Source organism: Pecten maximus, chromosome 9 (genome assembly GCF_902652985.1).
Source record: "Pecten maximus chromosome 9, xPecMax1.1, whole genome shotgun sequence".
NCBI classification, from domain to species: domain Eukaryota; kingdom Metazoa; phylum Mollusca; class Bivalvia; order Pectinida; family Pectinidae; genus Pecten; species Pecten maximus.
The window spans coordinates 38,066,465-38,081,579 of record NC_047023.1 but is presented as its reverse complement, the minus strand read 5'-3'; the positions used below and the strand labels follow the sequence as shown (position 1 = coordinate 38,081,579).

The following is a 15,115-nucleotide window of genomic DNA, read 5'->3' as shown; positions in this document are numbered from 1 at the left end:
TGATGGTTACAAGATGCACTTTAATTTTGTGTAAAACATTATCTTTGAAAAAATCAAAATGGCTGCCAATTCCTGGTCTCTGATTGGTTGAATTTAGATATTGTCCAATTTCGATGAAAGTTGGTATATATGTTCACCATGGAACACTGTTCACGTTTGCAACCTCAGTTTTTACATTTTAAGATAATTGCTGCAATTTAATGGCTTCTGATTGGTCAAAATTTACATATTGTTTGATTTCAATGAAAATTGGTTTAAAGGGGTATTAAGGGACTGCAAATTCACCTGCACTGGTTTTGTTGCCATAGTAACAACACAGAGGCTTCTGATTGGTCGATTTGGGTATGAGTTAGTCCCCGGACGACAGTTCGAGATGACCTTGGCAACTTATCAAACTATATGTACATTATTGAAGGTCACTGTGATTTTATACTATGTTGTCGAAAAAAATAAACATGAAATACTTCAACAGGATTTATTCTATGTCCATAAAGACAGCCACAATGATGAATAATGATTTTTAGAATCTTAAAGAAAATGGACATAACATTAACGGTAACAATATTTTACAGAAAATCATCAAATTACAAGAAATTATTACAAGTGGACCAACATGATTTTATCCACTGAAATTACAAAAGTCCCATATAGTTCTTCACCCCTGACGTTCAGTCATCAAACTTAATCTTTTTGCCCTGAAAGGCTTGGATTCCACCTTGCTCCTTTCGTTTCTTACTGGCCTGCCATGACGGATGAAGTGGGCCCTCATCTGAAAAGGAGGAAAAAATTAACATGCCATTTGTTCCCTTCACAACATGATTAATAATATGGTCAATTTGAATCAAAACAAACTTTTACAGCAATTTCAACAATCCACGATGAGATCTTTACATTATTATTTACCTGCAGGTTTCTCTGGAATACTCTTTGATGTGCCGTGCTTCGGCGAAAACCTGCCAAAAGAATCATAAAACATATGTTAATCCAAGTATCTCTGTTGGTATTGGTCAATACATCAGAAGGTTATATACATTTAAGCCTTAAGCTTTATCTCAGTGGAATTATGAAGCCTTGAATCCATAGAATTGTAATTATTACCCTGACAGCCTATACCATATCTGTCTGTCAATGCCAATTAGCTGGACATACTAAAGGTGTTTGGGTGTACAAGAATGCTAATCACATATTTAAGAAACAGATATCCCAAACCGATACGTACGTACTAGTTTATGATTGTCCCATGCTATGACAAATGATAATTTGTCAATAACTAGTTTATTTTTCTTATAACATAGCAAATAAACAGGAACTATGATAGAAAAATGTGTGATTTCTTAAACTAATTGTATCACATTCAATTGATTATAACAGATCCACATATATGTATCACTATATACCCTAACTTACCCTTTCTGGCCAGATTTCCAGTCATGTCCTCCTTGCCTGTCAAAGCTTTGTCCTTGTCCCCTATTTTTATCAAGACCACCCCACCCTCTATTTCCATCAAATCTACCCTGCCCACTATTTCTATCAAACTTGCCACGTCCCGTATTTCCATCAAATCCTCCCCTACCTCTATTCCTGTCAAATCCACGCCCCCTATTTCCACCATCATAACCACCTCTCATCTCTCCTCGGTAATTTCCATGTTGTGTCTGACTTCCTTTGTACATTTCCCATTTCCTCATTCCTACCCCAAGACTTTCCTCCCCTTCCTGACCCTTCCCATGTCTTCCCTCGACCACCAGGAGTTTTAGACTTCTTTTTAGAGTCACTCAAAGAATACATGAAGGTGGATCGTAAAGCTGTTTTCCCTTTTGATGCCGGATTTCCAACTGGTTCATTCAATTCATCATTAACATCACCAGAATCTTCATCCTCATTTCCATCATCCTCTTCATTTCCTGTGCCTGCATCCTCACTACCCGAGTCATTCTTGACAAAGAAGGAATCTGAAGCCTTTTTGCGTTTCAATTTAGTTGTCGTTGATGTTTGATCATTAAATACATTAACATTTTGATTTGTCATGAAACTCTCATCAACAACATCATCATCCAACTCTAATTTTTTAACCACCATTTCACCACAGACTTTTTCGACACTTTTCTTTGGTGATGAAATTCCAACGCTGCTTGTTTCATCACTATCCTGTTCATAGCTTGTATCACTTCTTGTGTCCTCATTATCCTCCATCTCTGAATTACTCTCCTCATCACTGATCCCCCTCAACTCTGACACCAAATCCCTTTTTTGTTTTGAATCTTCCAATAAAGAAGGAAAACACTCGGATCCATCAATTTCTTTTGAATTAAATTCTACTACTTCTATTCCTTGTTTCTTATTCTTTTTCTTGTCGACAGGAGATAAAGATTCTTTGACTTTTGTTTTTTTAGTTTTAGAACCTTTCACTGAACTCTTTTTTGTGGTTTTAGAACTATTGTTATCAACCTGCTCAGTATCCACAGACACAATATTGCTTTTAGAAATGGAACTCTCAGTTTCACTCTCTGACACCCTGTCTTCCTCTGTAATCTTTTTCTTCTTTTTAATATTTTTGTCCTTTGGAATATCAACATTCCTTTCCAGTTTATCCTGGAGATATGTTTTAACCATAAGCTGACCTGTTGTCACATTCGTAATCATCTTTTCTATTGGTGTTTGCCCCCGTTGTTTTTTAATTCTGCGTCCTGATTGTTTTGTGAGTAGAAAAGCTGCCAGAGATTTCCAATCTTCATGCTCTTCTCGAAATCTTTTGATGGACAGCTGCATCAACTTGTGCTCTGCAAGTCTTGTCAAAGCTCTGATCTCGACATCGACATCATTCTGAAGAAAAAGTTTCAAAGTAAAACTGTTCTATACATAATAAATTACATCCTGTAACGAAAAAGTTACATCTAATTGAAATATTAAGCTAAGTCCCATACAAAATGTAGTTGTCTGAAATCGTGAACACCCGCTCTGCAACCAAGAAAGTGGACAGTTTCTCCAACTATCTACTACTACACAATACAAACACAATATTGGACATAATTACATATTGACCTTATTGTTCTGTGAAAGAAAATGATCAGAATGGAAAAGCTGTTTAAACCTACTCAGTATATAAACCTGACAGACCGGGGTGTCAACATGACCAACGCGGTGTATAAACCTGACAGACCGGGGTGTCAACATGACCAACGCGGTGTATAAACCTGACAGACCGGGGTGTCAACATAACCAACTCAGTATATAAACCAAACAGACTGGGGTGTCAACATAACCAACTCGGTATATAAACCTGACAGACTGGGGTGTCAACATAACCAACTCGGTATATAAACCTGACAGACTGGGGTGTCAACATAACCAACGCGGTATATAAACCTGACAGACTGTGGTGTCAACATAACCAACTCTGTATATAAACCTGACAGACTGGGGTGTCAACATAACCAACTCAGTATATAAACCTGACAGACTGGGGTGTCAACATGACCAACGCGGTATATAAACCTGACAGACTGGGGTGTCAACATAACCAACTCAGTATATAAACCTGACAGACTGGTGTGTCAACATAACCTACTCGGTATATAAACCTGACAGACTGGGGTGTCAACATAACCAACTCAGTCTATAAACCTGACAGACCGGGGTGTCAACATAACCAACTCAGTATATAAACCTGACAGACTGGTGTGTCAACATAACCTACTCGGTATATAAACCTGACAGACTGGGGTGTCAACATAACCAACTCAGTCTATAAACCTGACAGACCGGGGTGTCAACATAACCAACTCGGTATATAAACCTGACAGACTGGGGTGTCAACATAACCAACTCTGTATATAAACCTGACAGACTGGGGTGTCAACATAACCAACTCAGTATATCAACCTGACAGACTGGGGTGTCAACATAACCAACTCGGTATATAAACCTGACAGACTGGAGTGTCAACATAACCAACTCGGTATATAAACCTGACAGACTGGGGTGTCAACATAACCAACTCAGTATATAAACCTGACAGACCGGGGTGTCAACATAACCAACTCAGTATATAAACCTGACAGACTGGGGTGTCAACATAACCAACTCAGTCTATAAACCTGACAGACTGGGATGTCAACATAACCAACTCGGTATATAAACCTGACAGACCGGGGTGTCAACATAACCAACTCAGTATATAAACCTGACAGACTGGTGTGTCAACATAACCAACTCAGTATATAAACCTGACAGACCGGGGTGTCAACATAACCAACTCGGTATATAAACCTGACAGACTGGGGTGTCAACATAACCAACTCGGTATATAAACCTGACAGACCAGGGTGTCAACATAACCAACTTGGTATATAAACCTGACAGACTGGAGTGTCAATATAACCAACTCGGTATATAAACCTGACAGACCGGGGTGTCAACATAACCAACTCGGTATATAAACCTGACAGACTGGGGTGTCAACATAACCAACTCGGTATATAAACCTGACAGACCGGGGTGTCAACATAACCAACTCGGTATATAAACCTGACAGACTGGTGTGTCAACATGACCAACTCAGTCTATAAACCTGACAGACTGGTGTGTCAACATGACCAACTCGGTCTATAAACCTGACAGACTGGGGTGTCAACATAACCAACTCGGTATATAAACCTGACAGACTGGGGTGTTAACATAACCAACGCGGTATATAAACCTGACAGACTGGGGTGTCAACATAACCAACTCAGTATATAAACCTGACAGACTGGGGTGTCAACATAACCAACTCGGTATATAAACCTGACAGACTGGTGTGTCAACATAACCAACTCGGTATATAAACCCGACAGACTGGTGTGTCAACATAACCAACTCAGTATATAAACCTGACAGACTTGGGTGTCAACATAACCAACTCAGTATATAAACCTGACAGATCGGGGTGTCAACATGACCAACTCGGTATATAAACCTGACAGACTGGGTTGTCAACATAACCAACTCGGTATATAAACCTGACAGACCGGGGTGTCAACATAACCAACTCGGTATATAAACCTGACAGACTGGTGTGTCAACATAACCAACTCAGTATATAAACCTGACAGACTTGGGTGTCAACATAACCAACTCAGTATATAAACCTGACAGATCGGGGTGTCAACATGACCAACTCGGTATATAAACCTGACAGACTGGGGTGTCAACATGACCAACTCGGTATATAAACCTGACAGACTGGGGTGTCAACATAACCAACTCGGTATATAAACCTGACAGACTTGGGTGTCAACATGACCAACTCGGTATATAAACCTGACAGACTGGGGTGTCAACATGACCAACGCGGTATATAAACCTGACAGACTGGGGTGTCAACATAACCAACTCGGTATATAAACCTGACAGACTGGAGTGTCAACATAACCAACTCGGTATATAAACCTGACAGACTGGGGTGTCAACATAACCAACTCAGTATATAAACCTGACAGACCGGGGTGTCAACATAACCAACTCAGTATATAAACCTGACAGACCGGGGTGTCAACATAACCAACTCGGTATATAAACCTGACAGACCGGGGTGTCAACATAACCAACTCGGTATATAAACCTGACAGACTGGAGTGTCAACATAACCAACTCGGTATATAAACCTGACAGACTGGGGTGTCAACATAACCAACTCAGTATATAAACCTGACAGACCGGGGTGTCAACATAACCAACTCAGTATATAAACCTGACAGACTGGTGTGTCAACATAACCAACTCGTTATATAAACCTGACAGACCGGGGTGTCAACATAACCAACTCAGTATATAAACCTGACAGACTGGGTTGTCAACATAACCAACTCGGTATATAAACCTGACAGACCGGGGTGTCAACATAACCAACTCGGTATATAAACCTGACAGACCAGGGTGTCAACATAACCAACTTGGTATATAAACCTGACAGACTGGAGTGTCAATATAACCAACTCAGTATATAAACCTGACAGACCGGGGTGTCAACATAACCAACTCGGTATATAAACCTGACAGACTGGGGTGTCAACATAACCAACTCGGTATATAAACCTGACAGACCGGGGTGTCAACATAACCAACTCGGTATATAAACCTGACAGACTGGTGTGTCAACATGACCAACTCAGTCTATAAACCTGACAGACTGGTGTGTCAACATGACCAACTCAGTCTATAAACCTGACAGACCGGGGTGTCAACATAACCAACTCAGTATATAAACCTGACAGACTGTGGTGTCAACATGACCAACGCGGTATATAAACCTGACAGACTGTGGTGTCAACATAACCAACTCGGTATATAAACCTGACAGACTGGGGTGTCAACATAACCAACTCAGTATATAAACCTGACAGACCGGGGTGTCAACATAACCAACTCAGTATATAAACCTGACAGACTGGGGTGTCAACATAACCAACTCGGTATATAAACCTGACAGACTGGGATGTCAACATAACCAACTCTGTATATAAACCTGACAGACTGGGGTGTCAACATAACCAACTCAGTATATAAACCTGACAGACAAGAGTGTCAACATAACCAACTCAGTATATAAACCTGACAGACTGGGGTGTCAACATAACCAACTCGGTATATAAACCTGACAGACTGGGATGTCAACATAACCAACTCTGTATATAAACCTGACAGACCGGGGTGTCAACATAACCAACTCGGTATATAAACCTGACAGACAAGAGTGTCAACATAACCAACTCAGTATATAAACCTGACAGACCGGGGTGTCAACATAACCAACTTGGTATATAAACCTGACAGACTGGGGTGTCAACATAACCAACTCGGTATATAAACCTGACAGACTGGGGTGTCAACATAACCAACTCAGTATATAAACCTGACAGACCGGGGTGTCAACATAACCAACTCAGTATATAAACCCGACAGACTGGGGTGTCAACATAACCAACTCAGTATATAAACCTGACAGACCGGGGTGTCAACATAACCAACTCAGTATATAAACCCGACAGACTGGGGTGTCAACATAACCAACTCAGTATATAAACCTGACAGACTGGGGTGTCAACATAACCAACTCAATATATAAACCTGACAGACTGGGGTGTCAACATAACCAACTCGGTATATAAACCTGACAGACTGGGTTGTCAACATAACCAACTCGGTATATAAACCTGACAGACTGGGGTGTCAACATGACCAACTCAGTATATAAACCTGACAGACTGGGGTGTCAACATAACCAACTCGGTATATAAACCTGACAGACTGGGGTGTCAACATAACCAACTCGGTATATAAACCTGACAGACTGGGGTGTCAACATAACCAACTCAGTATATAAACCTGACAGACCGGGGTGTCAACATAACCACTACTACAAATGCAACAAATCAGTATATAAACCCGACAGACTGGGATGTCAACATGACCCAACTAATGTGTAGCATGTACTTACTTGTTTCTTACAAAGTTCATGAACTGTGTCTGTACAACCCAAAGCATACTTGGAGATAAGATCTTTTTTCAGATGCTGCAAAATTAACCAAAAAAATAAACATTTTGAATTATCAAGTATTAATTAAATCAGAATTATTTAGTTTATTAGGTATAGAAATTCTGGGTAGTCTGTTGTAAATGTTACATAAATTTTGTTATCTGGATTTTATATCGTCACAAATTACATCTAGATTTTATATATTCCTGAATATGAAATGATTCCAATAAAACTTCTCAGTTATCATGACACTGATCATTATCAATGTGAAAGAACAGGGACAACAACCACATTCTTGCTAAAGAGTGCCAACAGAAATCAAATCTGTCTCCAGCATGATAATTCCTGGCTCTACTGAGCCAAAGAATGCTACCTTACATACTTTCTTGTAACCAAGTAAAAAAGATGTACCAGGTATATATAATACTTTGTGGAAGCCTCAAGCTCATTGACCTGTTTACCATTCACACAATAGAACTTCTCACTCACCCTTATAACATGAAGCTCCTGTCTAAATTTTTTCAATCTTCTCTGGTCTTTAGCAATTTCTTCAGGACTACCTCTGTTAATGTAATAAACAAATATTCAGTTAGTGTCAAACTAGATTTTTTTCAGTCTACATACATTTAGTATTTCAGTATCAGATCAGTATATATTAAAACAAGAGGCCCATGGGCCTTAATGGTCACCTGAGATTTGAAATATTTCAGTTTATTTAATTGACCCTTTTTGGCCCCCCCCCCCCCCCCCAGTCAGGGCCAACATATGCATTTTATCAAACTTTCATTCCATGCTGAAAATGTTAACGAGAATGAATTCCAATAGAAATCAAAACAAATCAGTCAAAAATGTGATTTCCGTATATAAACTATAATAAAATTTACCCCCTCCCCAGGGGCATACTTGTGACCTCAGGGTCATGAAATTTAAAATTTCAATAAAGCACCATAAGACCCATCAAACTATAAAGAGTATTTGATTCCACCTTATTTCAGTCTTGAGAAGAAGATTTTTGAAATTTCAGTCAATTTGACCCTTTTTAGCCCCGTCCATCAGCCCCGTGGGTCAGTCAGGGCCAACATGTACATGCCATCAAACTGTCATCCCTTGCTGACAATTTTTACAAAATTAGAATGAATTCCAAAAGAAATAAAACAAATAAAAGTCAAAGATGTTATTTCCCTATATAAACTATAGTAAAGTTAAGCCCCTCCCCAGGGGCAAACGTGAAACCCCTGGGTCATGAAATTTACAATTTTGGTAAAGCACCTTAAGACCCTTCCATCTATGAAGAGTGTTTGATTCCAGCATATCTGAGAGTAGAGAAGAAGATTTTTGAAATTTCAGTCAATTTGGCCCTTTTTAGCCCCACCCATCAGCCCCTGGGGGTCAGTCAGGGCCAACATGTGCATGCCATCAAACTGTCATCCCATGCTGACAATGTTTACAAAATTAGAATGAATTCCTATAGAAATAAAATAAATTAAAGTCAAAAATGTGATTTCTCTATATAAACTCTAGTAAAGTTTAGCCCCTCCCCAGGGGCAAACGTGAAACCCCTGGGTCATGAAATTTACAATTTTGGTAAAGCACCTTAAGACCCTTCCATCTATGAAGAGTGTTTGATTCCAGCATATCTGAGAGTAGAGAAGAAGATTTTTGAAGTTTTAGTCAATTTGACCCTTTTTGGCCCCGCCCCTCAGGCCCCTGGGGGGTTGGGACTATATAATTTACAATTTTGGTTGACCTTTAGCCATAGAAGCTTCCTGCCAAATTTCATAGAATTTGGTTCGTGGGTTTTGGAGAAGAAGTCGAAAATGTAAATTGTTTACGGACGCACGACGGACGACGGACGACGACGGACAAAAGGGGATTAGAATAGGTCACTTGAGACTTTGTCTCAGGTGACCTAACTAGCTATACTTAAGTCTGAATTATTGAATTCAGTCATTTTATTAACTTTTTTTTCCATATTGATCTGACATTAAACTTTGGAAAAAGTTCATTAAATGTCTGAACAATTTTCATTGTAGATATACCAGACCCCTGTTTTACCAACATTCCTTAACCTAAGGAACCTCCTTATTAAAATATTAAAAATTTAAGAGGAAAATCTTAGCTAAGGAACAATTCTGTAATACTTTCTTCTGGGGAAATATAAGTTAAGGACCTTCTTTAAGTTAATACTGGATAGGTTTGAGTAGACATATAAGTTAAGACTACTATCTCTTTGAAATAGTTCAAAAATGTAAAAATAATATGCATGTGCTTATATAATTATGTGCAATCAAATACTGCTGTTCCAATTAAGACCCGAAGATGAATTGCCAGATATCCTGAACAGAAGTACCCAGTAATAATCATTATAAGACAGGAAATTATCTATTATCTCACTTTCGATCCTTCAGTTGCCTCAATCGGTTCTTCAGCTTTCGAATTGTGTAGATCTTTGCTTTCTTTACAGTGCTTCTCATACAGACAACCTAAGGGGAAAAGAAGTTATAGCCTCTTACTGACCTTTATCAATAAAAATACATTTTCTGCTCATCAACAGTAAGTAACCTGATGATGCATAAAGTGTCAAAGACAAATATATATTTGTAACCTCTTTAATGTACACGACCACACTTCTGACATAAAATCTCTGTTCAGATTTATTTTACCTGTAAACCCAGGGCTTCTTACGAAGCGACTACAGTAATCACACCTGGCCGTATATGCCCAGGGCTATTGAGACAACACTCTCAGTGAATCCTATTGTAACACCGTCATGCTTGACCGTGACACCATACTGGCTTCCAAACAGGTTTTGCTGGTGAGGTACTGCATTGAGTATTTAATTTATTTCCTTTCCAAAAAATCCAGAGCCATTTCTGGAACAAGCATTATTATAAAAATAAAACAAGTTGTTTATCCAATGGGCATTTGTCTGAAAGGTACTGCTATCAATATTTTACCCGAGTATTGATTATAAATACCAAAAAATCATTGACACATGTACCTACCCCCTCTGAAGTGGTCTGTTGTTACATAGGGTAGGTGAGTTTGCAACACTTAAAATTAAAATCTAAAATGTATTTTTAGAATTCAAGCATAGGAGTACCTTTGTAAATGTCATATGGTTATCCATAGAAAAGTATAATTCTGTACTTGTTTTGAGATACAATTTTTAAAGTTTCTATTTATTCTCGCTGTAAACGAACCAACAATTCGGTTGCTAATCTCGCAAACACTCTGGTGTTTGTACAAACTATTTCAATAGCAAATAATATTTACTGGAAGTCTGGTCACAAACCATAACCTGACCTGGTGAGTCTGTGACCAGAGCTGTCTGTTTAAGAGATACACAGTTGTGTGGTGTCATCATGATTTGAGTACTTTATCCAGTAGAAACTGAGACATCATTTGCACTGTACTGTAGTCGTCAAATAAATCAAGTTACCAGTAGATTCCAGTAAGTACACAAAGCATGCACTTTAATTATTTGTATCAGTTATCTCCCCTTTTTTATACAAATAAATTTACACATCCTCCATTCTAAACTAACAAGTTGGGGAGACCATCTACTTAAGTTAATGTATATATATATATAGTACCTTCAATGTACTTTCTTGATCTACATTACTGTAGATCTCAAACCAGTGGATTATCTCAACTCACACGTGCACGCACCCGAGTACGTTACGTTTTCTTCATACTTAAACACGAGGTGTATGCCCACATGTGCATGTGTGAAGTCAATACCTATATTCTCATATGCAAATACAATTATCAGGTCATATTCATCTATCCGTGTTGTCCAGCATATGTCATATTGCCATATAATTATCAACACTGTCACAATACAACATCACTAATGTGAAATATTGAGTTCCTACCTTGTTGTTGAGAGCCACCATATCAATGCTCGCCTTGAGAGCATTGTCGAGTGTTCTCGTGTCATCTCCATGACTTATATCGTCTTCGTGCTCCGCCATTATGCTGAATCAATCGCCTTCTGTAAATCAGGACGGAATAGGCCTATCATCAAAATCGATTTCACCGTCGCCAACTCAGTCAACACATGGAGACGCGTCAATGAGACGCTTGAAACATAGGCAAAATCCAAGCGTGTTATAAACGTTGATTTTACAGCAAAGGGGTTCGACGCCTAGTAGGCACACATTAGAGACATACTTTTATTTTTATACGTTATTTGTTTATCAACAAGGTGAAAACATACAAAATCAAAATTGGGAAATGCATAAAATGTAAAAATATATTTTCAAAATAACATGAAAAGAAAGGTTACATTACAAAGATCAGAGTTGAGATCTTATATACTAACTCTCTGCAAAGATGTATACAATTGTACCAAAATTAATTTCCTAGTATTTGGACTAATATGCACATAAACTTTCTACCATATTTATGTATGATACCGAAATTCTTTCACTGACTGACTTGCCAGAGCATCCGCTCATACATAGTCGATGGCATTGAAACATTTTCCAGCTTAACCCTCAACCAAATTATAACATGCACATCAACTACCATATCTGTCCAGCTTCCCGAGAATGTACCGACACCTTTCTGTGATTTACTATAATTATTAGACAGTACAACTCACAGTCATTTGACATCAATTTCCAACCCACTGATGTATTATATATCAATATTATAAAATAGACCATGGGTTGGGAATTTGCGCCAAGTCCCTGTGCTACAAACAATATGATGAGTATAATGGGATGCATGCATTTGTAATACATTTACCCGTATTTCTTGTAATGCCCCTCTTAGATGCCCAATATGATCTTTCTGATTTTGTTTGATCCTTACTTCGTGTCTGCTCTTTGACACCCGTCCGCATATAGCCGTGTCTGTTTTGGGGGGTAAATCATTCGACTCCATATGAGAACCTCCCCCAGATTCCTTAACAGAAAAGTGTACTTCTACAACTTTGCAGGATTGTTTTAGATTTTCTTCGGGATTTCATGCTTCTGGTGTTGTAATTTTCAACTCGTCATATTTTCATTTTCTGCTGAGATTACTTTGAATTTCATCCATTTCCTTTGCAAATCTGCTCAATTTTCAAACAAATGCTGTCGTTCTTTCAACACTTCAGAGTTTTCTTTTCAATAACTGAATGGTACCTGTATCTCGCTACCATTCAATATTTTCTCATCCCTAAAACCCTAAGGGTTGCATTCACGTATGAATAATTAATTTTTCTTTGTTTTCATGGTAAATACTCAAATGTGATTGGTCGAAAAATTCTTTTCATTCTTCTATGAAAGAAATTCCGAGAATGGCGCGAAAAATGTGACGTCACAATACGACAATTGACGTTGCGTATTGATTTGAGAAAAAGTATCCCATTTAAAACCAGTAAAATTGTACATAAAAGATGTTTTAAATTAGAAAATCATTTTCAAAAATTAATTATAAGCGTTGATGTCAATTTTTTTTTAGTTTCATCGGGGTATGAAACAAATTTTGTTTGCAAACTTCTGTAAGAATCCGCTATGCCCCAATGAAACTTGACATCAATGCTTAATAACTGTGGAATACAGTACTCCCTGGGTTTTTAAGATTAAGACACTGATCGCTGACCTCCTCAGCTCTTGAGTTCGTATCAAGGTCTGCTCCATCAGAATTACATTAAACTATTTTACATGCATTTAATTTCATCTTCCGAGCGGTTGACAAAACTAAACCTTTCCACTTTTAAAGTTTGTGTAGTTTAATACAATGAGTATACCGGTAGTTTTATTTTCTGGTTTGTTTCATTGCAATGACTTTAATCAATTTAGGTGTACAATTAGCATCTTCAGAACTGAGTTTTTAGTTTACACTTGCTTTATCATCACTTTTCTTATAAACTCCTCAATAATTTCTGAAATCACACCTACCTTTTTAACTGGGACTACTTTTTTATGAGGAATTCACCAATAATTTCCGAGATCCCGCCTACTTTTTTGACAGGGGCTATATTTCTTATAAATTCCCCCATAATTTCTGAAATCAAACCTACCTTTTTAACTGGGACTACTTTGCCTAGGAAATTCCCAAATAATGTCTTAAGTCCTGCCTACATTTTTGACTGGGGCTACTTTTCCTCAGGAATTCCCTAATAATTTCTGAAATCCTGCTTACCTTTTTGACTGGGACTATTTTTCTTATACATTCCCCCAATAATTTCTGAAATCCCATCTACCTTTTTGACTGGACTACGTTTTCTGTGGAATTCTGCAATAATTTGGGAAATTCCACCCACCTTTTTGACTGGGACTACTTTGTCTTGGGAATCCCGAAATAATTTCTTTAGTCCCACCTACCTTTTTGACTGGGACTTTTTTTCCCTACGAAATTCTCCCATAATTTCTGATGTCCCGCCTACCTTTTTGGACTGGACTATTTTTTCTTAAGAAATTCCCCTATAATGTCTGAAATGCCGCCCACCTTTTTTACTGGGCCATTTTTTCTTATAATTTCCCCGATAATTTCTGAAATCCAGCCTACATTTTTGATAGACTACTTTTACTTTTTCTGTGGAATTCCCCCAATAACTTCTGAAACCCCGCCTATCTTTTTGACTGGGGCTAGTTTTTCATATAAATTCACCAAAAATTTCTGAAATCCTACCTACCTTTTTACTGGGACTATCTCCAGAATAGGATACAATGTCTTACGATTGTGTGTAGTTGTGTTTCAGGGTGTGACAATGTCATGTGATCATCTCGGTTGTTTACTTCCAGACATAATGGCTGCCCAATACGGGATGAGATAACTATTTGGGCCAGATTTTAGTGACCACTGACCGCGTATTTAAAGGTTCATTATAAAGTATTTTCCATCGGGCGCACCAAAGACTGGCTGCATAACAGATGTGGCTGCTTATTCAAGGTGACTGTTCAAGCAGGTTTGACAGTATAAAGTGTATTGATATAAAACATACTGTAATGTTATGTTATATAGATACATATATAACTAGAACTGTCGTCCAGAGGGCCAACTCATACCCCCCGCCCTTCCACTGCCCCTCTGGTGAAGATTTTCCAACAAAAACCTGTTTTTATTGAACGGGTTACCACGGAAACCTAAATTTGTGGGGAAAATGTACACATTATGAGTACCTAACATTCCTGTGTATTTCAAATGAAATCTGTTGATAGCTATATAAGAGTTGTCCGAGTTGTCTTGACAGAGTTTTCTACAAGAATATAGGTATTGAAACCTGGTAACCATGGAAACCAAAAATTCTGTAGAGAAATATCATGCATGCACATTTACACATGGTCCCTATAACTCCTGTGTAGTTTGACTTTAAGCAGTTCACAGGCTTATGAGGAGTTGACTGGACAAAATTCCCCCTCACCCAAAAAACAAAGTATAGTGACCTGATTACCATGGTAACCACAAAATTACAACATGATATAGATTACACACATCTTTAATGTACAAGGGTTATTCCCATAAAGTTTTGTTGAAATTCCCTCAGTAGTTTAGGAGGAGTAGCCGGTACATTGTTGTGTCTACAGAAGGACAGATGGACAACCTGATTCCAGTATACCCCCTTAACTTCGTTGCGGGGGTATAATAATATATTTGGCTTAA

At 38.2% G+C, this 15,115-nt stretch overlaps 1 protein-coding gene across 1 annotated transcript; it reads right to left on the bottom strand.

The window, feature by feature from the left end:
• Nucleotides 1-459: 459 nt before the first annotated feature.
• Nucleotides 460-11,604, bottom strand: LOC117335206 (serum response factor-binding protein 1-like). The gene is given in 8 exon segments (XM_033895192.1): nucleotides 460-769; nucleotides 904-953; nucleotides 1,408-1,612; nucleotides 1,614-2,823; nucleotides 7,478-7,552; nucleotides 8,006-8,078; nucleotides 9,911-9,999; nucleotides 11,395-11,604. Coding segments are annotated over 8 exon segments (1,902 nt in total). The 5' UTR covers nucleotides 11,494-11,604; the 3' UTR covers nucleotides 460-668.
• Between the last annotated feature and the right edge of the window lie 3,511 nt (nucleotides 11,605-15,115).